This window comes from Gekko japonicus, unplaced genomic scaffold (genome assembly GCF_001447785.1).
Source record: "Gekko japonicus isolate JY-2015 unplaced genomic scaffold, Gekko_japonicus_V1.1 scaffold613, whole genome shotgun sequence".
Classification (NCBI taxonomy): Eukaryota; Metazoa; Chordata; class Lepidosauria; order Squamata; family Gekkonidae; genus Gekko; species Gekko japonicus.
Genome location: NW_015164683.1, coordinates 638,242 through 664,465, shown reverse-complemented (window position 1 = coordinate 664,465; position 26,224 = coordinate 638,242). Strand labels below are relative to the sequence as shown.

The 26,224-nt window shown below is 45.6% G+C and overlaps 1 protein-coding gene across 1 annotated transcript in view; it reads right to left on the bottom strand.

The window, feature by feature from the left end:
* RYR3 (ryanodine receptor 3) overlaps positions 1–26,224 on the bottom strand; it is a 366,192-nt gene that overhangs the window by 91,653 nt on the left and 248,315 nt on the right. Inside the window, exons 59-62 of the mRNA XM_015409322.1 lie at positions 22,684–22,854; positions 18,347–18,406; positions 18,078–18,209; positions 10,626–10,738 (exon numbers count right to left, since the gene is read on the bottom strand). Coding sequence (XP_015264808.1) covers positions 10,626–10,738; positions 18,078–18,209; positions 18,347–18,406; positions 22,684–22,854 — 476 coding nt within the window. The remainder of the gene's footprint in view (positions 1–10,625; positions 10,739–18,077; positions 18,210–18,346; positions 18,407–22,683; positions 22,855–26,224) is intronic.

Sequence of the window (26,224 nt, the reverse complement as noted above, 5' to 3'; positions counted from 1 at the left end):
TATATTTTTGTGATTCTGAATGGGCATGGTGGGCAGCAGCCACAAAATGGCTGCTGCAGGAGGTGGAGCCAGCCACAAAATGATTGCCACAGCTTACCTTTAGTAACACAGTGCAGATCTTTGTTCTGGGGTGGCAGCTGCTGTGAAAGCAACCTTTTTAAAAATCTGCACAGCCAATCAAATCTCCAATAGTCAATTAGAAATCTTGCTGGGTAAAATCCCTACCTGGCTCCATCCACTTCCTAAAAACACTTGGTGGGCGCCAGAAAAGATGTCGGCAGGTGCCAAGGCTTACAACTATATGCCAAATTTACAGCGATGTTTCCAAGCACTTCCTTGCCGGCTATGCTGGTTTGTGTCTTCCAAAGTGATGATGCTAAAAGTTTCATCACCTCAGCAGTGTACCTAATGCCACTCTTTTAAGTTCCAGACCTAGTTTTACCAGCCTGCCGTGTCACCTGCTCAATTTGTCATTCGCCATACAAGCATATTTTAGCAAAATATCCTGTATTGTATGAATTACACAATGCCTGCCTTTGTTGTATAAAGATTAATAGCCAGTTTGTTTGCAAACTTGTCTCAGATTATTCCTAACTACTACAACACAAATTCTGAAATCTTAGAAGTTTTATATTTATATATACCATACAGACTCCCAAGATTTTAAATATGGTAAACCACCCTCACAGTACTTTATAACACCTGAATTATAGCAAATAACTTTGTTATTGCAAATAAGAAATTATTAGTTCATTAGTTTCTTGCATTTCACTGCTAGCAGTTATACTCTGTTTGCACTCATCATTGAAGACTGACCAATCAGAATCCCTTATGAAATTGTACAAACTCATTTTATGACATCATATTATGGCTGGGATAGGAGTGTGTGCATAAGGAAGAGGCTCGCCATTACATTACCGTTAATGTGAGTATGAGCCTGTCATATTGAGTTTTTTCATGTACTTTTTCCAGCCATACACGTTGAAAGGTGTTCGGGAAGAAATTGCTAATTTTGTGTCTGAAGAAAAGCATATAAGTTTTAACTAACAATAAATAGACAATTTAATTTCAGTAAAGCAGTAAGAGATAAGATAAGGTCTGAACTTGTAAACTATTTTAGAATCACCACTTCATTCTGTCCTGGTGTATATTGCTGTATAACAATCAACAGGTGCAATTCTAGAAATGTCAAATCCAAGCATATATGTATGCCATATTGTCATTAACAGAAAACACAGGGAACAGTCCAACAAAGGAGTATCATATGCAAAAGTATACATCGCCCATTGCCAACAAGAATTTTTATGTAGAGTTCCAGGTATCACATGCAGCAACAGAAATTTCATTTGTATACAAGACAGTCCACGTTCCTTGCTATTACATTCTGTTTGGTGTAGTGGTTAGAGTGTTGGACCAGGGCTGGGGAGATCATACTCAGACATGAAGCTCACTGAGTATTCCTGAGTTATTCTTTTTCTCTCTAACTTACTTTGCAGGGTTGTTGTGAGGGGACAATGGAGAACAGGAGCATTATTTATGCCACCCTGAGGAAGAGTGGGATACAAATGTAATAGAAAGATAGACAATCACTTGAGTGGCAATCCTTATTATACAATATAGTTTAAATGTTAACATAAAATAAGAAGTGAATCCTCTATTTAAGTTCCAACCATTCAAGGCTGATTGAGGCACTTAGGACCACAGGACAGGGCAAATAGTAGAGTCATTCCCACCAAGGTCTAAGGTATGACTACCCCCCCTACACTTATGCCACTACTGTTGGGTACAGAATGGGCTCCAGTGCACTGCTGAAACCTACCTTGAACCCAGCAGGGCAGCGCAAGAGCAAGGTGCTTGACATGACAAAACATACTGAGCTGGCCCTGCCTGCACTCATTTAATTCTTAAAGTCAATTGTGAAGGGGGGAAAAGTGAAATGTGGATGAGCTATACTGTAACCATAACTATGAAGGCCAAGTAAAGAAATGAGGAGAACGTTTGACCCTGTGATGTGCCAGCACAGTTATCTGTGTTTTTAGCTGAAGTCTCCAAAAGTCTGCATTCCTCACCTCATAGAGCAAACTAACCTAAACTAACCTTTAACACAGATCCTGTTTTCTTAAAACTATAGTAGTCCGCAGTCCGTGTTGTGCTTGTAGCGTACCATAGATAAGTTAGTAGTATTCCTAAAAGTATGTTAAGAAGAAAGTAAAGATTGCTTTTCTATTAGAGTTAGTGCAGTGTTAAGTAGGCATGCATTGATTGGTTATTCAAGGGTGTCGAACTCATTTGTTATGAGGGCCGGATCTGACATAAATGAGACCTTGTTGGGCCGGGCCATGTGTGTCATAAAAGGTAATGCCTAGGAGCAGAGATATAAACTTTATAAAGACCAAAGACAAACAAAAAGGTTTCTTAAACTTTAAATAACACATTTCCAGTGAGTTCGACACCTGTGGATATGTTACTGCCTTCTTGTGATGTAAAACAGAAGATTTTCCTTCACTTACCGTGAAGCTTCCTTCTCAGTGGTCTGGGAGTGGGGCAGTCCTTAACTCCTTACTCCTGGGATTAGCTCCTCCCCTTCTGCAGGCAGGGCCAGCCAAACTTGATCCTAGGCTTGTCCTCTGGCTCCCCAGTCGGTCACCAAGCCACATGACTCCCCACAATCTGTAGAAGAACACTGAAACCAAACTAACACTTCCTCCCCAAAACAGAAGAAGTGACACACCACAGACTGTCTAACAGTAAACATAAAACTGTATTTGAACAGAATTACCAATTTGAATTACTGTATTTGAACAGAATCACCCATTACCAATTTCCAAAAGGACACAAACAGAGACTCTGTTATCCTACACCCCTTAGTCCTATCCACATAGAAACTTAGGGCCCTGTGCACATCCAGTTTATGCCCGACCTTCTCCATTTTGTGTTTGGGGTCCGGGCAAGAAGAGGGAAGCACAATGTCCTCTGACCTGTGAGAAGACGAAATAACCTTGGGAATGAAAGCTGGGCCTGGCCAAAGGACCACTTTATCCGTATGAAAAAATACACAGCTCCCTGTGTACTGACAACGCCTTCAATTCAGATACCCGACGCACCAAGGTAATCCCCACCAGAAAAAACTGCCTTAACAGTCAGTTCTTTTACCAGGCAGGATGCCATAGGCTCAAAGGGTTCACTACAGAAAACCCTCAAGACTGTATTTAGATCCCATGTGGGAAAACCTATGAACTTGCAGTGGGTTAATAAGCAAAGTTCCTCTCAGGAAGCATTTGATACGTGGATGCTAAACCGATGAGGTACCCTTCTTGACCCCCCCTAACAGCAAAAAAAGGCTGCCACCTGTCTCTTTAGCATACTTGCCCTCAGCCCCTTCACTAACCCTTGCTGAAGGAATGTCAGAACATCCCCCACCTTAGCTGAAAGAGGGTTTACCTCGCGCTCCTTGCACCAAGACTGAAACACCTGCCAAGTCCTACTATACACAGAATTTGTGGACCTTTTCCTAGATGCTAGCAGAGTGGCAACCACCCCCTCCTCATAGTCCATGTCCTTTAGCTGTTGCCTTTCAATCTCCAGGCTGCTAACTTCAGCATGTCCGGACTCAGGAGCACCGTCGTCCCCTGCATCAGTAGATTGGTCCATTATGGCAACTGCCATGGTTCCCTTACCGAAACCTCAGCAGATCTTGAAACCACGTCCTCCTCAACCAGAAGGGCACGACTAGGATCAGATCCGCCTTCTGTTCCACCATCGCCTGTATCCCCTTGGGAATTTATGGAAACAGTAGGACGCATACAGAAGACCCCTTGGCCAAATCAGGCTCAGAGCATCCATACCAATAGCTTCTGGACTTCTTGACTTTGAAACGAAACGTCCCAGTTGTCTGATTTGATCTGTTGCAAACAGGTCTACCTCTGCTGTTCTGAACCTCTGGCATCTCTGGTGGGACACTTGTGCAGTAACTACTCTGACTAGTCCACTGTCTGCTGACTGAACCAATCCACTAGAACATTCTCCCGACCAGCCACATGACCAGCTTGAGAGATAGAAGATGAGCCTCTGCCCAGTCCATCACCTGTGCCTCTTCCTGGTCCAGTTTCTTGAAATGGGTGCCGCCCTGTTTGTTGATAAAGGTTGTCGCCGTCATATTGATCATCTGAAGGAGAACATGATGGCCTGTTAAATGTCTCTGAAACCAAACGAGGACCAGTTTTATTGCTCTCAGTTCCAGCCAATTGATGCTTCTGGTCGACTCTTCCATTGACCAAGACCCTTGTGTCATGTTGCCCAAGGAGAGTGCTCCCCAGGCAAACAGGCTGGCATCTGTGGTTACTATTGTTCTCTTGGGATCCCTCAGGGGCATACCCACCAAAAATCTGGTGGGTTCCAGCCACCATCATAGCTGTAGTTTCACCGACTTTGGCAATGCTACTTTCATTACCCTCCTGTGTGCTATCTGTTCCTGGTACTAAGGAGAGAACTCTGAAGTGGCCGAGTGTGGAACCTGGCCCAAAGCACTACATCTTGACAGGAGACCAACATTCCCAATAGGTAGGCCAGAGACATCAGCTCCATTGATGGAGCTAGTAGCTCCTGGTTTAACAATTTCACAATTTTCTGCTGCCTCTCCTGAGACGGGAAGACTCTGTCCCTTGCCAAGTGAATTAACACACCCAGGTGAGTTAAGGCCCGGGATCATACTAGGACAGTCTTCTTCACATTGACCACTAACCCATGTGGCCTGAGCACCTACATTGTCCATTCCAAATGTTGGCCCACAAGATGTAACGAAGGTGCCTTTATCAGGATTTTCATCAAGATACGGAAACAGGGACACACCCTCCATCCTCAAGAATGCTATCAGCATCACTAAAACTTTGGTAAAGGCCCTCGGCAATGATTTAAATCCAAACAGGGCCCGGTACTGAAAATGTCTCCCCTGGCAAGCAAAACGCAGGAACTCGCGATGCCCATCCTGGTTTGGGATCTGAAAATAGGCGTCTGCCAGGCTTAATGAAATCCATGAACTCTTCCCTCTGTATGGAAGAGAGAATTGACCTCAGTGTCTCCATTTTGAACATTCTGGTCTTTAGATATTTGTTCAATCACTTGAGGTCTAGAACTCCGACATCCCTATTTTTCTTGGGAATCATAAAGAAGACAGAGTATACTCCTTGCAACATCTCCCCTTCTGGTACCCGTTCTATGGCCCCAGTGTTGAAAAGATGGTGTAAGGCCTTTTTTTTAAAAAAAAATCAGATTATGTTTGTCCCTTGGGCGATTCTTTGGCAGTTCCAGAGATCGGCATGGAGGGTACCTCTCGAACTCCAGAAAGTAGCCATGAGTCACCGCCTCCAGCACCCACTTGTCTGTGACTGTCCGGTGCCACTGGTGAGAGAACTGCTGCAAAAGCCCCCCCCCTTTTTTCAGACATAGGGTCCCAGCATAGTCATGCTGTGGTTCCCTTCTTGTGGCCCTTTGGATTCTGTCCTGCTTTTCCTGCAAAAGGCTGGGTTCTCGAACCCTAGCTCTATGCTACCATCTGCCCTTAAATGTTCTATTGTAAGCTGGTCTGTCATCTCGCCTGAAGTCTCGAAAGGACTGGAAATGCCTTAGTTCTCACTTCACGTTTCTTCGAAAACAGGACTAACAAGATGTCTGTTCAAGCCTGTGCCAAACAGATTAACTCCCTTAAATGGCACTGCTGCCACCTTTGCACTAGCCGATGGGTCTGCATCCCAATTTCTAAACCACGTGTTGCACCTAACTGTCACAAAACAGGCCATCGCCCTAGCAGCGAGATGGAGTGCATCCAGGGAGGCATCTGTTGCAAAGGCTGTAGTCAAGGCTACCTTCTTCAACTCGCCCTTCAGACTCCTAGGTATGCTCTGCCCGCCGCCAAAAGGTCTGAAACCCAGATATATGCTGCTCTAGCAAATAAGGACTTTGTGGCAGACGCTTGCAGGGAACTGGCTGAGGCTTCAAAATCCCTTCGTAGAGCTTTTTTAACACACTTCTCACAATTGCCTTTGGGAAGACCATCTGCATCCATGTTATAGCGAAGAGGCAGGCAGAGGTACCCCTGTTGCTTTAGAGTTTGGTTTGGGAATGGCTTTGTCAGACCCAACAGGGAAGTCCGCTGCCTCTGTGTCTTCCTTGGTCTTAGGAGTATAAGAGAGCTGCAGCGCTCTCAACACCTTTGGCAACAACCTATGATATAACTCCTGAGAGAAAAGTCTAGATTGGTAAAAAGAGACCGCCCCTTCTTCCTCCTCAAACAGTTCTCTCTCCTCCTTGGTATCAGCTTCGGAGTCCTCCTCAATGTCACTGAATAGAGGAATTTGACCTCTCTCTCTCTCTCTCTCTCTCTCTCTCTCTCTCTCTCTCTCTCTCTCTCTCTCCCTCTCTCCCTGCCTCTCGCTCTCTCTCTCTCTCTCGGAGGCTTTCCTGTCCTTCTTTCTAGGGGGAGGGCTGTGCTGAGAACTGCTGTCTCCACGCCTCTCTTCCCCGTGGGATGAGTGGAAGCTGTCTGTTGACATAAATCTCTGAACTCCTTCCTCATTTCTTCTTTTAATCAGGAAAGAAGATTTAGTTTGAGCTTCCTCCCTGGATAGTTCCAAATCCTAAACATCCTTTTTGGAAATTTGGGAAGCCTCTATATCATCTAGGGAGAAGGAACTCGAAGGGCCAGCCTTGTCTGCTATTTTCTTCGACTCTGAAAGTGCAAGTAGCCCACCATCACCCTGAGTCATAGAATGGCTGCCTTTCCCACTATTTTTCCTTTCACTTCCAGCCCCATAGAGGGAGGAAATGAAACAAAAACAACACATCCTTACCAACCTGGTGGAAAACACAACCTTCTGCCCCATTCCTATCCCCAGGGCTCTGAAGGCATCATGCAGCCACCCAACTGTGCACACTCGCCAGTTACAAGGGCTGAGGGGGGGGGAGCCTCCACACATAAGCGCGAACTAGGCCAGCCCACAGGATCCAGCCTGAATCACCCGGCTCCCCCCTCCCCCTACTGTGCTTCAGAAGAGCAGTATCAGTCGATTGGAGCCACCAAGCAGTCCGGTCATCTGTGCTGTGGGTGTGAAGACAAGGCTCAAGCCACGCCACCCGTGCACATTTTGCCTCTGCCTCTCTCCCCCGCCTCTTGCCAGGCAAGGCTCAGAGCTTCCGAAACTGAGCAGGGGAGCAGGAACCTTCAGCAGCAACAGGCAGCCGCGCGCATTGACAGAAGCGAGTTCCCTGGATGCCGCGACTGAATGGGGCCTCCCAATGCTGCTAGCAGCCATTCCCCACAGTTCCACCTGCGGGTCCAGGAGGGGTGGGGAGGCAGAAACACCTTCCCCCACCTCTCTAACAGCTCACTTCTTGCTTCTTTACTTCTTTTTTTCTTCTGCCAGGATCTTCGTGCTCCTTAGAGCACAGCTAGACATTTTGCTCCAAAGGCAGGGCCGGTAAGACTGGGGAGCCAGAGGACAAGCCCCTCCCCTCCAGAAGGGGAGGAGCTAATCCCAGGAGTAAGGAGTTAAGGACTGCCCCACTCCCAAGACCACTGGAGAACTTGCTATAAGTACCAAAGATGAACAATGGAACAGTGTCAGCATCTTGAACTTTCTTAGGAATAGATGCTTTCCTTGATCATGGTCTGTGAAGTGAAGCACCCTAATTTCCCTCAAGGGTTAACATGAATATCAGAATTTCTAGTCAGGTCACAGATATTCATGATTTGAGCCTTCCTGAAACTACCATCATTATCTCCTCCAAGGCCAGCCACAGCAATGTAGTAATTAGGCCCAATTGTCAGAACCTGTGCTCAGTTGTGTAACTGGATGGGAGGGGAGAATTAGGAGCAGTTGCCAACATCCTCTGGAAAGTTCTTCAGAAGAATATCCCTGATTGGACCAGAGAGACCACCTGATGCTATAGGTTAGAAAGCTATAATAAGGGTATAGGTCAGAGAGACTTATGCTAATGCCATGCTAGTATGCTTAGATATGTTATGCTTCATCATGATGGACTGCAATGTATAGAATGCTTTTAGGCTATTGTGTGGATTTTATGCTGCAGAAGATTTGCCATCTAATACCAATGTATTCAATGTATTAGATAGAAAAATTAGTTTCTTTGTTTTCCTGTTGCTAAACTATTGACACTGTAAATGTTCCCTTGCTTGAAAGCCAGTCGAATCCGACTCTAGGGTTGCGGTGCTCATCTCCATTTCAAAGCCGAAGAGCCAGCGCTGTCCGAAGACGTTTCTGTGGTCATGTGGCCAGCATGACTAAACACCAAGGCGCACGGAACGCTGTTACCTTCCCACTGAAGTGGTACATATTTATCTACTTGCAATTTCTTGCTTTTGAACTGCTAGGTTGGCAGGAGCTGGAACTAGAAACGGGAGCTCACTTCATCATGCGGCACACTTGGGTCTTGAACTGCTGAACTACCGTCCTTCCACAGCCTGCAGTTCAGCGTCTTAACCACTTGAGATGCATAGTTAATTCTTTAATAATTTAATAAACTTCCATACATTTTTACAAGATCTGGTTTTCTTGTGTGCCTCCAACCTTGAGGACCCATAGGTCTGGGAAGTTGTTCAGGGGTTTCACACAGAGGACCTGTGCTCAGGTCTCTGACATGGTCAATCAGTAAAGGAAAGAGTTTCTACTCCAATTGTTAGTAGTGATTTAGACCCCTTCTTTGAACCCAGCAAAAATTTGTAATTTCCCCATCAAAGAGTTTAAGAACATATAATCTGTAAGTAAGAACTACAGCTTGTTTGTTTATCAGTTTCTTCAAAATGGTACAGTAAGGAATAAAACAAATACATTTTAATCCCTTTCAGGGAATTCCTGTAACTAGTAACCAAATAGCCCTACAACGGGCCTTTTTCCTAGTTAAGAATCATGCATAAATATCTTGTATCTGATGAAGGAAGCTTTCACTCATGAAAGCTTATGCCCCAATACTCTTACTGGCCTCTAAGGTGCTACTGGAAATGAATCTAGTTCTTCTACTGCAGACCAACTTGGCTACCCTCCAGAAACTAAGCTAAGCAAAACGAAAACAGAAAATAAGATATCTGCACATAAGGAAACACACAGCTACATAGTTGTTCTTGTAAACAGCCGTGCTTAATGTGAAATAAATTGTCTTGAACGTTGGACATGACCTATCCTTGATGATGTGTGAAGTGCTCACAGAGGGGCTTCCCGCAGGGCAGTACTCAGACCTATTCCCTTCCTCCTCTTTTCCCACTGCTGGCCCTTAGCTGGCCATATGCAATGCCAGGCACACAGTTATATGCTCCACTGTTACCAGCAATGAGAGATGGGAGTGCCTCCCACAGAAGGATCCAGTGGCCTCACTCGTCTCTACAGCCACAGCTACAAGCTAGCCTGCTTAAGTGTGCTGCTTAAGTGGGGCTACTGGATCCTTCTACTACAAGCTGTGGCCATGTGAGGTTTCTGCTGCAAGCAAAGGCCATGTTGATCGCTGTTTACATGGGACTAAGCATGTCAAGCTGATGGTTAGAATGGATGGGGGGAGAGGAGGCAGCATGTAGGAGGGGAGTGGATCATGCCAAATATCCATGAAAGGGTATAGAAACTATGCAAATGCAAGTGGAAAAGTTGAGAATTAAAACTGACATGCATTCAAACACCTACAAGCCCGGAGTCTGTTAGGGTTAGAATTAAGGTTTCAGACTGGAAAATATTACATAAAAAGCATCTCAGTGAATTTCCCCCCCTTTCCCATTAATCATTGATGTCCTAAATATTATAGGCATGATTCACCCATCCACATTCAGTTTGCCAACAGGTGAGACACTTTGTTCTACCTATGGGAGGATCCCCTACAGCAGGTAATTACAACAGTACTGTAGTATATGCGTGTGCCCTGCCAAGGGTAGGTAAGGAAAGGGAAAGGATGGATTGGAGTTATTTGAATGAATCTAAATTATACAATTTTACACTCCCTCAAAAAGAAAGAGAGGGGGGAGGGAAAAAAATCATTTACAAGGGGAGAGTCTGATGTTGTGGTTAGACTGTCCAAGTAGCATCTGGGAGACTTGGGTTTAAATTCTCAGCCTGCTTTGAACCTTCCACAGTGGCCTTGGGCTGGTCACACTTTTTCAGCCAATCATACCTCACAAGGTTGTTGTGAGGATAAAATGAGGGTGGGAGAGCTTTCTGTCCTGTCCTGATCTCTTTGGAGGAAGGGTGGGATATAAATGTGTTAGATAGATGAGCAGATTTACAAGCCATCAGAAACTATTGAATAATGGTGCATAAATGAAAAGGTAATTAATTTTTTAAAAGGAGGACAGAGTGAATTTGGGATACCAGTGTGTAAACACTAGGAAATGTTACAAGATTTTTATTTCCTATCAGGAGAACGATCGTAATCTAGTTTCACTTGAAATGGGGGGGAGATTAGGGAATCTGCAATTATAAATAATATAACTAAATTTAGTTTTGGACCAACAGACTGTTTTAAGAAATAGGCTGAATGTCAACAGAATTTCACAGGAAACATGATCAGAATTTTCAGTTTTGTGAAGTTCAATCATAAGAATATCATGTAAAAATACATTAAAATAAATGTACCTTGGCAGATTATATAACGGTGCCATCCTGAAACAAGCAACAACAGCTCTTTTACGTTGCTTTGACAAGAGTTTGTGCCACACAGCTTTCTTTGATCTTAGTGGTTGCTCAACCTATAGGAAAACACCACTCTGAATTAGATAGAATACCCTAGTATATTTTATGTGTAAGGTAAGATAGTAGCAATGGAAATGATTAGTTGGATTTTATTTCTTTCTAATATTTCATAACATGCTGGTGTTAACTAACATCATAGACTCTCACAGCAGCTTACAAAAGAACAATAAAATATGGAAAAAAAACATAAAATCAAACCATCATATTAAAATAATCACTTACATAAATAGAAACAGCAGACTAACTCTAATAAAACGCTAACTCCAATTTAGCAGAGCCAATAACAGGTTTGATCAAGGGCTTAATACTAGTCTTAGCACTGATTTTAATGGTCAGTTTGGTGTAGTGGTTAAGTGCGCGGAGTCTAATCTGGGAGAACCGGGTTTGATTCCCCACTCCTCCACTTGCACCTGCTGATGTGACCTTGGGTCAGTCACAAGCTCTGGCACAGCTGTCCTTGAAAGAGAGCAGTTTGTGTCAGAGTTCTCTCAGCCCCACCCACCTCGCAGGGTGTCTGTTGTGGGGAGGGGAAGGGAAAGGAGTTTGTAAGCCGCTCTGAGACTCCAAGTGAAGGGCGGGGTATAAATCCAATCTCTTCTTCTTCTTCTTCTTCTTCTTCAGAATAAAGGCAGATAATAACATAGTAGAGGGTTCTGCAATAGCATCTGAGGTATATATAGCCTGTTCCTAGAAAGTGGCCACCAAATTAGAAGGGAGCACTCACTGGAGAAGACCCTGATGCTGGGAATGATTGAAGGTCAAAGAAGAAGGGGATGGCAAAGGATGAGATGGTTAGACAATGTTATTGATGCAATGAACATGAAATTGAGCAAACACTGGAGGATGGTGGAAGACGGGAGGGCCTGGCATGATGGGGTCCATGGGGTCGCAAAGAGTCAGACTCGACTGTGTGACTGAACAACAACAAAGAAAGTGGCTCCAAGAACAGAGGAGCAGTTCTGGTTGGTAAATTTTTGACAGCGGATGTATGTATCCACACTATGGCTTTCGCCAAAATAGAAAAGGCATTTGTGATCTCTGTCAGTGAAAGACAACTTGTTGCCATTCTCCCATCACATCCTATCATCTCTCTCAACCACTGCTTGCTATACACCATTGACGGGAACAAAATTTCTTGAGATGGGAAAATACTTTTGTTGTGTACTGCGAGTTTCGAGTGAACACTCACTGTTTGAGAGGCTCCTTGCAGCTACATTCGGATTAGCTGCCCTTGGTGAACCAGCCAATCAGGTAACATCAGTTTAAATTATGCCCATGCAAATAAGGGTTCCAAGCGCTTATTTTTCTATTGGTGTAGTTGTAGTTGTGGGTGTGCTTTGGGGCTGGGGTTTGTGTATATAGTTGCGGCTTGCCGCATATGTTGTATGCATGTTACTGAAATAAAGAGCTATTCTGAAATCACGATAGCCTCTTGAACCCACTAAACACTGGCGATGAGGATGGGATTCAGACAAAAGAATTAAGACAAGATCTGACTGAATCACTGCACCAACCCCTCAATTGGTCAGCATGGCCACCAAGGGCCACTTCAAACTGTCACTGAAAATGAGCAAGTCAAGGCCACGTTCCTCAATCTCTGTGGGCGCTCTACATTCAAGATCACCCAGGCCCTTGTGACACCACAGGACCTCGACAGGGTGTCCTCTGCCACGATCAAATCCAAGCTGTGAGACCTCATCTCGGCCCTCCAGAACCACCTGCTGGCATGCATTCTACAAGAGGGACCAGGCCCAGGGGGATTTGATCACCGCCTTCGTGACTGCCCTCCTGAGAGCATCACACCACTGTGAGTTATCCAACCTAGAAAAGGCTCTTTGAAATTGCTTGGTGTGTGGCCTCTGAGACAAGAAGCTGCAGCGACACCTCTTTGTGAAGTGAGACTTGGACTTTAAGACAACCTACGGGGAGTCCATACCGACTGAGGCAGCTGAACAGTCAACAAAGGAGGTCCACCAGATGCAGAGTCCACCTCCTTCCTGCAAGACCGAGGCCATTCACCAGGAAAGCCTCACAGACTTTCCCTCCACTGACGACAAGGAGGAGGAAGTGCTACACTCCCGAGTTGCCAACTGGAAGTATGAGGGAGCTCAAATGGCTGTGGTGGCTCCCATCAGCCAAAATTGTGCTGGTTCCAGGACGCACAATGCCAGAACTGTAGAAAATCAGGGCACATTGCACACACTTGCCAGTCCGCCCAGCCCAAGGATGCATCACCATGGTTGAGATGCAGGTCACCACCAGTCACAAGGAAGGTCCACCATGAAGAGTGACACACCCTCTCACTCCGCTCTGCTGCGCCTGCCAAGACCAACAGCACCAGCATCCTGATGCTACAGCCACCGACATGTGCTAAGATCAAGGTAATGGTCAAGGTACAGAACGTGCCCTGCAAGATGGATATCAACACTGGGTCCTCACTGTCCATCATCTCCATGAGCACGTTCCAGTTCATTTGCCCTAAATTGAATGAGCATTGCCTAGAGCTGTTCAACTTACTCCTGAAGAACTTCCAGGGCCGCTGTCTTGGGCACTGGCACATTCCAGGTCACATGTGAGGACTTCAATGGCCCATTGCAATTGGCAGTATCACAAGGGCACCAACTGAGCTTGCTTGGCCTGGAGTGTCACGACAGGGCCAGTGGGGCAAGGCAGAGAGGGGGAGTTCACAGTCCAGTCCAAGAGTCAAGCCAGAGAGAGAGAGCAAAACAATCAGAGCAAAAGTCTCAATACACAAAGCTTTGTAGTCAGAGCGTTATCAAGAGTCAGAGTCCAGATAGGCAAGCGTCGAAGTCAGGGTGCAGAGCCGAAGATCAAGAGCGAGGGGGTCGACAAAACTCAGACTGGAATCAGAAACCAGGAAGTCAGTCAGGAGCCGGATATCAGGAACAGAGGTGCAGAGCTTCTGGTCCAAAGAACGAGTTTGCCAGCACGATTTGCCAGCAGTCAGCGACCTATTCAAATAGCTCGCTGCATTGTAAACTCATTAATGCCTCATTAGCACTGCCTCGCGAAGTCCTTGATCCTGCTAAAACTCCGGGCTTATTGATCTCCAACCGCACAAGCATGCCTCTTTGCGTCTGGTTGCCAAGTCCTGGCGTCTCCAATCCCTCACCCGGTCAACAGGGGTGGAGAATCGGGTGGCGTGCTGCTGGGGCCAGGCACTGCCTGATCGGTTTCAGGTGCAGGCTGTTCTGGAGGCTGGTGCTCATCCTTTCCGGCACTTAGGTTTGACAAAGACTCCCGTGCCCCCGATGGTGTTAAAGGCACGGAGTCCTCAGTTTCAGAGCTCCCAGGCACCAGGTCGGGGGCAGGCATGACATGGAGTGGTCCAAGCCACTGGGCATGCATGTGATGGGTGTCCACTAGACCAGCCATGTCGATGTTGTGGCCATCTGTGAGGAGTTCCCCACCATCTTTGGTGGATACCTGGGGAATTATACTGGCCCGCCCATCTCTTTCAGCCTCAATCCGACCGTGGCGCTAATCCACCTGAAGGCCTGTTAGGTTCCCTTCACCTTCAAGCCGAAGATCGATGAGGAGCTCGACTGGTTCATTGCCCAGGGAGTCTTGGAGCCAGTTCCACATGCACAGTGGGAAATGCCCATAGTTACCCCGCTCAAGCCAAATGGAGCGGTCAGGATCTGTGCAGACTACAAGTGCACAGTCAACAAGGCACTGCAGCTGCACACCTATCCAGTGCCTGTTATGAGCCACCTCTTAGCTTCACTGAATGGCGGGAAGGTCTTTGTCAAGCTCGACCTTGCCCAAGCCTACCAGCAACTTCCGGTAGACAATGCTACCGCTGAGGCCCAGATGATCATCATGCACAGGGGGTGCATTCAAGGTCAAGCGCCTGCAGTTCAGCATCAATGTTGCCCCCGGGATCTTTCCGAGCCTTATGGAAGGTCTCCTCCATGGACTTCCAGGCATCATACTATACTTTGATGATGTCCTTATCACCAGAGGCTGTGAGGCGGAACTCGCCAAATGACTCCAGGCCGTTCTCCGCCAGCTGCAGAGTGTGGGGCTGAAAGTAAAGAGTGAGACGTGCCAATTCGGCATCCCCAGGGTTGAGTTCCTGGGCTTCCTCATGGACACTGCAGGCATCCATACAACTCTGGCCAAGGTGCAAGCCATCCGCAGCGCACTAGCACACCAGTAAAAAGAGCTGCAGTCCTTCCTAGACCTCATGAACTTTTATCATGCCTTTTTGCCACAAAAGGCGTCTCTTGCGGAGCCTCGGCTCCTGTAATAATCTGTATCCTGGTCCTGGGGCCAGAAAGAAGCTGCAACATTCTCCGCAGTAAAGGAACTCCTGTCATCGAAGAGTGTATTCACCCATTTCAACAACAGGAAGCCCCTCGTCCTCTCCTGCGACACCTCACCATATGGAATAGGAGCCGTCCTAAGCCACAGGATGCCTGATGGCAGGGAGGCCCTCATCGCCTACTTCTCCAGGACACCCAGATCGACAAGGAAGTGCTGGCCATCATTGCAGGGGTTAAGAAGTTCCATGAATACCTGTATGGTTGGAGCTTTGGAATCACCATGGACCACAAGCCACTGTTTTGTTTCTTCGCACTGGACCAGCAGACACCACAGATCCTGTCTCCCCAGATGCTGCAGCGGACAGTCTTCCTGTCGGCTTACTCCTATGAGCTCCAGCACCATCCAAGCAAGGCATTGGGCCACACTGATGCTCTCAGCTGCCTTCTGCTTCCCGATCCAGCAGTCGGTCCATCTCTGGCCCTTTGCATCCTCCTGCTTCAGGACCTGGCTCGGCTGCCTCTTTGCACCTCTGATGTTGCTGTGCACTCGGCCAAGGACCATGCCCTGGCCCGTGTTCTGAACAGGGTGTGGAGGGGGTGCCCAGAGGGCCACATGGCAGAGGAGCTCCATCTATACAGCTCCCAGCAGCATGAACACAAGTGCTCTCTGTACACAAGTGCTGCCTGAATCATCATTCTACCCAAACTACAGCAGCAAGTTCTTGAGGCGCTACAAGTCAGCCACCCAGGCATTGTGCGTATGAAGGCACTCACCTGCAGCTATGTCTGGTGGCCCAGCATTGACAAGGCAATACAGGAGTGGGTCCGTGCCTGCCAGCTGTGCCAAGAATCACGACCATCCCCACCACAAGCTCCAGAGCATCTGTGGGAGGCAGTGCACACACCATGGTTGAGGCTCCACGTGGACTTTGCTGGTCCATTCCAGGGACAGACATTCCAGATTGTGATGGACTCTTACTCCAAATGGCTGGAGATTGTCCCTGTATCCACCATGTCATCCGCCATCATCATCTGTGCACTCTGGTGCCTCTTCACAATGCACAGCATCCCAGACACCATTGTGGGCCCAGTTCATGTTGGTGGAGTTTCAGCGCTTCATGGCTGACAACGTTGTTTGTCACGTGACATCTGCGCCATTCTACCCCTTGACCAATGGACAAGCCGAGAGGATGGTGCGAACAATGAAGGACAGTCTCTGCTGGATAACCCAGGGAGACTGGCATGCCCGACTGGCTGCTTTCCTGCTTCAGCAGCATATCACACCCCACTCTGCAATGAGGCGCAGCCCAGAGGAGTTCCTGATGATCAGGCGGCTCACCACGCAGCAACCCGCCACATTGAGACAGATGAGAGTGTTCCAGCCAGGAGCCATGGTCTATGCCCAGAACTACAGTGAGGGACCGACCTGGGTTGTCACAACAGTATCCAGGGCGATGGGGCCGGTGTCCTATGAGGTGGCCACCCCCGATGGCTGGAAACTGCAGTGCTACCTAGATCAACTCCAGCGCAGATGGCCTGAGAGGGCACCATCATTTGGAAGTGACTTAGTGGCAAGTGTTCCTGAGTCCACGACCGTGCCCAGCATGCAGGAAACAGCCCTGCAGCAGGTTCTAGATTCTGTCGCAGCTCCACGACCAGAGACGAGCAATGCTACAGGAAGTCTTCTGGTTCCCAGCACAGAGACTGCTGTGGTGCAGGTGGCAGCACAGCCAGCCACACTGGACCACAGCTTGCCTGTAGCAAGCAACAAACTAAGGTATTCTCAGTGGGTGCAGGTTCCATCCCGCTACCTGCAGGACTATGTGTGCAACCGGGTACAACCCTGTCCTGGGGGGAGGAGTGTTGTGTACTGCAAGCTTTGAATGAGCACTCATTGTTTGAGAGGCTCCTTGCAGCTACAGTTGGATGAGCCGCCCTTGGCGAACCAGCGAGTCAGGTAACATCAGCATAAATGACACCCATGCAAATAAGGGTTCCAAGCACCTATTTTTCTACTGGTGTATTTGTAGCTGTGGGTGTGTTTTGGGGCTGGGGTTTGCATATATAGTTGTGGCTAGCCACGTATGTTGTATGCATGTTACTGAAATAAAGAGTTATGCTGAAATCATGATAGCCTCTTGAACCCACTACTTAACAACTCTCCCCCCTGATATAATCATTTTTAAATGTAACAGGAAAAAGGCAACAAAGCAAGGTCCCCAAGTGATCCTGCTGTGGTGGCAGCAGTCAAAAGAGGATGCTGGAAAGTTGTGACCCCCCCCCCCAGGGCATGCATAGCTAACTTAAGCTCAGAAGTGGGAAGAATTTCACACTAAAAGGCTTTAGCTCTGAAAAGTTCTGAATTCAGGTTTTGCCCAGGCGTGAAGACCATTTGTGTGATGCACAAAAACCCAGGAAGAAGTGCAAGTGCAAATCAGTATTTTCAACCCCTAACCCGAAGAAGCAATCCATGGTTTATAAGAAGCTGATGATGATTCTATAAACCATGGCTGCGATCACACACACTAAATCCATTTTCAATCCACTTTCAATGCACTTTCAAATTGGATTTTGCAAGTTCATACAGCAAAATCCAGTTGGAAAGTACATTGAAAGTGGATTATTTAGAGTATGTGATCACAGCTGTTGATTCCCAAAGGAGGTGTATTTGTTTATAGCTGTATGTAGCTTTCAATGTTCACAAAACCTCTCATTTGTGCAGTGACATCTTTCTACATTTAATGTAATTCTCCTAGACAATGCATTTTATGAACTAACAAAATGATACATTCATACAGTTTGTGTTACAGTTGCAATACATTACATCTGTAATACTTGATTCAGAGCTCTGTCAGTAGCAGCTCAAGTGTATTTACCTCACGTTTCCCCATCCCACAAAGAAATTACCAGCAACTGTGGAGAAGAGGGTGCCCAAATGATTCCCTCACCATTTTAACTGCAAACTGTGATCTGATAGATTAAGTATGTGTTGGCAACAAAACTGAATGACACATGTTCTACTTTTAAGACATATATTGCCTTTCACCTGTTCCAAATGATAGACGGCTGCAGAGATCCTTTGCACACGTTCCACGGTTTTCTCAGGATCAGCAGGCTCCTCAGTTTTCAAGACATCTTTATAGAGATTCAATTGCCATTTCACTGCAGGATCATCAGACTGCAAGAGATTTGTTCTTGTATTATTAAATACTTGAAAAATATAACAGACTTTATTTAGACTTAGAAGAGCATAAACACAAGAAAGAAATAATTCCTTTTAAAGGTTTTTTAGCTTACAGACTTTTTGAACATTACCTTCTCCTGCAAATGTAAGTTACTGCGTAAGTGTTCTTTGATCTCTTCTTCTGTATCTTTCTGTAGAAAAAAAATATAAGTGTCAGTCAATCCTTGCCGTAAATTGAACTAACATGCTAAAAATATCCATGCGCAAATAAATCTCCTAATAAGAACACAAAAGGGTGTCTTGTGGCACCTTCAAGATGAACAGATTTACTGATGTACAAGATTTTGTGGGCTAGAACCCACTTCATTCATTCAGCAGAACCACCCATATTAGCTGATGAAAGTGTCAGAGAGAAAAAAAGGATAAAAACAAACACATGAACTGCATATGATAAACATAGTGAGGAATTTCACATTACCCTTTTGAACCTGTTTTGAAGCCGTTTTTGATCCGTTGTGGATCCGTTGTGCCATTTCACACATGGCTTTCCCCTTCCGGTAAAGAGCTGGATCTGAAGCGGTTTGCCATTTCAGACTGCACCGCTTTTTCCACGAGGGCGAAAAACGGTGGGAAAAAGCGCATTGGAACCGGGAGAGGAAACTGAAGACTACTTGGAAGCGGTTGACAGGTAAAATGCTTCAGCCCTGTTTCCTAAATGGGACAGTAGCATTTGTGTGTGAAATTACAAATATATTCCGGTAGGGAACCGGTTCTAAAACGGATCTGTCTGAAATGACAGACCAGAAACCATTTGGGAACCGTTCCTCTTCCGGATTATATCGTCTGTCTGAAATTCCTCACAGTGTTAATTGACAAATGCTCTAACTGGTGATAACCCAGACAAGTTAGTTGCCACATCTGTAGAGTGTGTTAAAGAGGAAGGCCTCAGATATGTTATGCTCCTGTTTAGTACAATTAAGCCTGATGATAAATTGTAATCCAGCAATTTCTTGTTGGGAGCTTCCTTTGGTGTTCCTCTGTTGAAGACTGCTGACTTTCAGGGCAGCAACAGAGTGTTCTGGTAGATTGGAATGTTCTGGCACTGATTTCTGAATGTTGCATTTTTTAATGCCAAATCTGTGCCCATGTATTGTTTTGCACATATGATCTGTTCTATTTAACTGTGTGCAGGGTGGCCAGCTCTGGGTTGGAAAATTCCAGCAGATTTGGGGACAGAACCCGGGAAAGACAGAGTTTGGGCACAGGAGGTTGCTCAGCAGGGAAGTGATGCCATCAAGACCTCCAAATGTCTCCATTAGCACTTGTTATGAAATTAACTGGTTTTAGTACTGCTTTAGATGGTTCAATTGTTTTATTGTAATTGTGCGTTGATTTTATGTAATTTCTCTCGCCCAACTTGCACCGCCGGGGTTTTCGGTCGTCCATCAATCATGGACTAGGGGGTGGGGGGGAGGTGTGGCTCTATTCATTCGGGAGGCTTACTCCTTCAGGGCGCTTCTGCAGGTAGAGATCATGGGTGTTGAGTGTGTCAGTGTGATGCTGGAGGCTGAGAAGAGCTTGGCTATTTGGTTGGTGTACCGACCACCTAACGTGCCAGCCAATAGTCTGCCATCCCTGCTGGAGGCCATATCAGGCTGGGTGCTGGAGCACCCTAGGCTAATAGTCTTGGGTGACTTCAATGTCCATGCTGAGGACGCAACCTCCAGCTGGGCTGTGGATCTAGTGTCGTCCATGGCGGCACTGGGACTCTCCCAGTTTGTCTTGGCATCCACACATCGGGCCGGTCACATGCTCGATTTGATCTTTGCAGCAGGGGTTACGGTGGATCAGATTTCTTCTTTGGCAGTACCATGGTCGGACAACCATGCCCTGAGGGCCCGTCTGAATGCCCCACGCCAACCCTGTTTAGGTGGAGAGCTGATTTTGGCTCACCCGTGAAGTCAAATGGACCTGATGCAGTTCCAGATGGCTTTGCGGGATCCGAGGACCCCTGGTGGTTCATTGGATGAGCTGGTGGAGGATTGGAATTGCCGACTCTCCTCAGCCATCGACGCGATCGCTCCCAGATGCCCTCTCCACACTCGTGATAGACGAGCACCCTGCTATACCCAGGAGTTGTGGCGGCTGAAGTGAGAACTGAGATGGCGGCGCCGTGCTCCTGACGAAGTGTCAAGAACATCCTATGAGATGGCAGTCAAGGCCGCAAAGAAAGAGTTCTATGTGACCTCGATTGCATCTGCCAGCTCACGCCCGGCCCAATTATATAGTGTAATTCGGTCTTTGACAGCTCTGTCCCGGGGCAGACAAAATGCTAGGGAATTGGATTTAGGCTGTGAGGCATTTGTGAGCTATTTCGCAGATAAAGTCTTGGCTCTCCGCCGTGACCTCCCCGCCACAATTGAAACAGTTAGGGAACTTGAGGCCCCTTGCACGTCTTTGGTGCTGGGTTTAGTGAGTTTTGACCCACTCAGCCTGGAGGAAGCTGACAGGTTGCTCGTATCTGTGCACCCAATCACATGCGACCTGGATCCGTGCCCCTCCTGGCTTATTAAAGTGGGCCACGAGGGGTTTCGAGGTGCACTGCAGGAGACTGCCAACAAGTCCCTCATCAAGGGACGGTTCCCCAGAGCACTTAAGGAAGCAATGGTCCACCCGCTCTTGAAAAAGCCATCTTTGGACCCGGCTGAATTGGCCAACTATTGGCCGGTCTCCAATTTGCCCTATTTGGACAAACTAATTGAGAGGGTGGTGGCATCCCAGCTATAGGGCTATCTGGATGAGGCTTCCGTCCTCAATCCCTTCCAGTCCGGCTTTCGCCCGGGCCATGGGACAGAGACGGTGCTGGTCGCCCTGACGGCCGATCTCCGTAGGCATCTGGATCGAGGTGGTGTGGCGGCACTGGTGTTGTTAGATCTGTCAGCTGCGTTTGACACGGTCAGCCACCAGCTGACTAACATGGCTATTGTTTGAATTGATGAAAACACAACTATTTGAGTAGGGCTGCCATATTCAGCCAGTTAATCCACTAGAATTGATTAAAACTATTTCCCCTGATTTTAAAAAAATCTCCTAATTAATCAGGCACCAACGAAAGTACTACTGAAGTTGGATGAACACTCTTAAGGCTGGAGAAAGGCTTCAAACTTTGCTGACTGGTGCAGTATTTTTGTTTTTTAATTATATTATATTTATATCCCACCCTCTCTGCATAGCAGGCTCAGGGCAGGTTCCATCATATCAAGTCAACAATCACATATATATGAAAATAATAGTTAAAACCAATTAAAAGACAAAAAAATTAAAATACAAATTGTAATTTCTGATACTCCTAACCAGAGCTTCAACAGATGAGGTCTACTACAAGTTGGGGTTCCAGATGGTTACTCAGATCTGGGTCATGGGAGGGGAGGCCCAATAAGGTGTGGATGCCCACCACTAGTGTTCCCTCTAAGCTGAGTTAGTGTGAGCTAGCTCACAGTTTTTTAGCCTCCGGCTCACCCATTTTTGTCTTCGCTCAGGAAGGTTGGCTCCAGAGCAAACTAGTTTATGCAGGGGCCAAATCGCTCGCTCACAACTTTAATGCCAGAACCTCACAAAGTAGAATTCTTGCTCGCAGGACTCCACAGCTTAGAGGGAACATTGCCCACCACCTCAGCTAAATGCCTGGCAGAAGACCTCCATCTTGCAGGCCCTGCAGAACTGTAATAGGTCCCACAGGGCCCTGATCTAATATGGGAGCTCATTCCACCAGTCAGGGGCCAGAGCCGATAAAGCCCTGACCCTCGTTGAGGCAGAAGAGATGTCCCTGGGGCCGGGGACTACCAAGAGATGCTGGTTCGCAGATCATAATGTCCTACAGGGCTCATAAGGGGAGAGGCGGACTGGAAGATATGCAGGCCCCTGGCCATATAGGACTTTGAAGGTAGGCATCAAACCAATAACAGAAATATTTGAATTCTATTCTTTGTATTGTTTTGTTTTTTAATTATGAGCCATCTTGAGTGCCCAGCAGTATGCAGGCAGGATAACACATTTAAAAAGAAATAATCCGTGCGCCTTGGTGTTTAGTCATGCCGGCCATACGACCATGGAAACGTCTTTGGACAGCGCTGGCTCTTCGGCTTTGAAACGGAGATGAGCACCGCAACCCTAGAGTTGGATTCGACTGGCTTTCGAGCAAGGGAACCTTTACCTTTACCTATGTCCCCCACACATATAAAGTGTGAAGAAAGTTTTTTGCTAGCACAGTTTCATGTGCACTGTGAAAACTCTTGAATCAGGACCATGAAAACGATGGACTGGATCATTTCACAAACTAGGGACACTTTCCTATCCCAGTGAAAGGTTTTTGTAGTGGAAGGGAGTAATAGACTCCAACCTTACATGTCTAACAATATTTGTAAACTGAACCCCCAGGGCTTTTAAAAAGAGTAAAATATTGACTTACACAGCTAAATCTGAGCTTAGCAAGAGAAATCAGTTCTTGATCTCCAGGCGTACACATATTCAATCCAATTGGAAGCATTTTTTTAAGTGCAGCTACAATCAGTGAGGTTTGAATTGAGTATAAATCTCCTCTACGCTTTGATTTCTTTCGTTCTTGGTCATGGCCTCCAGACTACAATTGGAAGACACATAGGAAACACATTGTCTTCTTACTTGATTCAAAACATACTACAATAGTTAATTCTTTCAAGTTAATCAAATCTAGGCCTTTATATTAATTTTTAAAATGCTTTGAATGGGTAAGCTTGTTAAAATAGAAATGAACCAAATAATTTATGTGGAAAATATATTTTAGAAATACTTTTATCAGTCACTTTTACACAAACAATTAAAAACACATATTCTAGGACCTACACATTTCTGAATAAACATATATGAACGTACAAATAACATCTGGAACAGATAAGAAGTTATGACAATAAACTTTGCATTTGTTAGAAGATATAAATTAGTGCTTCTGGTGTCTGAGTACTATATGCATGTATGAAATGAATCTGCATTGCTGCATCTTTAAAAGTCTGATATCTAAAAAGTATGAATTCAACAAAACCATACACTTATGAGTATGTGCACTAGAAAACTAGTCTGCATTAGCTCCGATGTTGATAAATAAATCTTGTAAAGGTATCAGACTATACTGTCAGCAGCTTCAGCCACCCAAAGTATGAGCCCTAGGAAAGAGACAGTAAACAAGTTGCACATCAACGTAACATCTGTCCTATTCCACGTCAGATAGACAATGTACAATTTTATTTCAAAATAAAACTTTTTATTTAAGGCAGCAAATCAAAGCTGTGAGCAACAGCAACGTTTCTCATTGGTAACATCACACTATGAACAAAGTCACACTGAACAGCCACAAAAATGTCCCATTTCTGAATTGCATGTATGAAAAAGTCACCCACTGACCCTGTGAGAAGATTGCCACACACATGAATTCAGGATTGGGTCCATAGCATGTAACCATTACATATAGCAGATGCTGGCTAATAACCCTCTGCCTCTTTTTGACTCCGCAAATGAAATTTTAAGGCCCAGAGCAAGTATTTATACTGTACACGCTTGGCATACTGGTACAGTAAGACACACTAATGTGGATCATTTGCCAACAATTACCACAAAATTTCATTTCTGATAAGAGAAGAAAATTCAAATAGTGTGCAAACATGCGGTAAATTGTTGCAAAGCTCTCTTATTAATGGAAACTACCAAAGCATCTAGCCATTCCTACATGTTTTGCAGTCTGAAGTAAACAAAAACATGATGTGGTGGTTTTCTTAAAGAGCTAAGAACTGCAAAAGAGTAATTTGCCTCAAAGCTTTGCTTGTGGAAATGCCTTAGAAAAAGTTTTCTACAGTAGCAATGAATTAATGGTTCTATATTTATAATGACATTAATTTGTACTCTACTTTGATAGCAGACAAACAAATGCCACAATGTATCACGGAGACCCAGTGGCGTCACTAGTCTCTTAATCAGGGGAGGTAACTGATTTAACAGGAGAGGTAAAGACAGATCTAGTTTTTCTTTCTTCTGTTCCTTGGAGGACAACTTTCCCCATATTCACTTCAGTTCAACTGGACAAGAGTAGTAACATAAATAAAGGAAAATACATTTAAAACGTGATGAAATGCTCCATTCTGTCTCTGCCACGAAATTTTAGCATTCATAAATTACCGCTAAGAAAACTTCATTTGGTAAATATGAAAGCAGATCTACATATAACAATGCCCTGAGTAATGTCCTGAGTAATAACAGTAATGTCTTCTGTACACTAACTAGAACCCAGTTAAGGTTTGAGTTGGGGGGGGGGGGTTTGGTTGGTCCGGTGGTGGGGTAGGTTAGCCTTGGTTTATCAGCTCCACTGCCTAAGTAAAGAGATAGGCCTCTATCCAATATTTTCTTACCAAAATTAAGTATGGGATATGCAACTTATCACTAAAATCAGCCACTGGATCAGAAGATTGGTGAACAGCAAATATTACACAAATTCTTTTAAAAAGGGGTCCAGAGGAGAACTAGGAAATTGCAGGCTAGTTAGAGTCTATCCCAGGTAAATTAGTAGAAACTGTAATCTGACAGAAGTATTAGGCACAAAGAAGAAACTCTGACAGAAGACAGAAAGAAAGCGGAAAGGCCCAATGCCTATTTTGCCTCTGTTTTTTCCATACAGAACAGGCTTATCAAGAAATGGCAGTAGGCAAGCCACTGCATCTGGGTTGCTGGTTGACATGGACAGAGAGGTTGTTGAGAGGTACCTGGCTGCATTGGATGAGTACAAATCCCCTGGGGCCAGATGGTGTGCACCCAACAGTGCTCAAAGAACTTTCTAGAGATCTTGCAGAGCCTTTGTCCATCATCTTCTATCTAGAATACTTGAAGGATGGGAGATGTGCCACAATGAAGGGCAAGTGTTATTTCAGTCTTCAAAAAAGGGAGGAAGGATGACCTAGGAAACTACAGGCCAGTCAGTCTGTCCTCTGACTCAGAGAAGATACTGGAGCATATTTTTAAGGGGTCAATCTATGGGCATCTGAACAACAACTTGGTGATACAAGGAAGTCAGCATGGATTTTTCCCGAACTGGTCCTGCCAGACCAACCTTGTTTCCTTCTTAGATCAAGAGAAGAGGTTACTGGATTGTGGGAACGCTGTCAACATTATTTCCCTGGATTTCCATGAAGCTTTTTTTTTTAATCCCCTGAAACAGGGTAGCTTTATTACTTTTTTTGTTACACCTATACACTACAGAAAAAAAAGGGAGGGAAAGTTACCCCAGGAAAAAAAGGACAGTAAATAAAAACCCACACTATAACTAAAACCCCATGAGAGAGGGTTCTAATCAGTTAGTATTATGTTAGTATTTAAAACAAAAAACTTTTCGTTTGAGTCAATGTATTCGGAAATTAGTGAGTTCATATTAGTAATAATAGTCTCTTCTTCTTCTTCTACGTGCGTTCAGAGTTCTTTCATCATCATCGCTGTTTGCAGGACTTCTAATATTTTAAGGAGTTACTTTGGTTTTCTCAGTCGTAAGTCATATGCTTCCTTGGCCTCAGCACCTGTTGCACCTGGGTCTCCGTCTCCATCTTCTATGGTTTCTGCGCCTCCCCCTCCTTCTTGCTGTTCTTCTTCCTTCGATCCGAAGAACCGCTTCAACCATTCTTCTGCTTTGAACACCGTCCAGTTTTTCCCTTTTATCTCTGTACTTGAACAAGACCCCTTCCGGAAAAATCCAGGAATATGGAATTTGGTTGATTTGCAGCGTTGAAATCAACTCTTTGTAGGCTTTTCGCTTTTCTCGAACCTCAAATGGAACGTCTTTTAAAATTCTGATGGTTGTAGAACCCAACTGCAGGGGATTAGCTGCTGTTGCTTTAAGGACATCGTCCCTCGACTGTCTTCAGAGAAACTTGACGACTATTTCACCCGGCAGGTTATTACTTTTTATGTATTTAGAGTAAGATCGATAAATCGTCTCG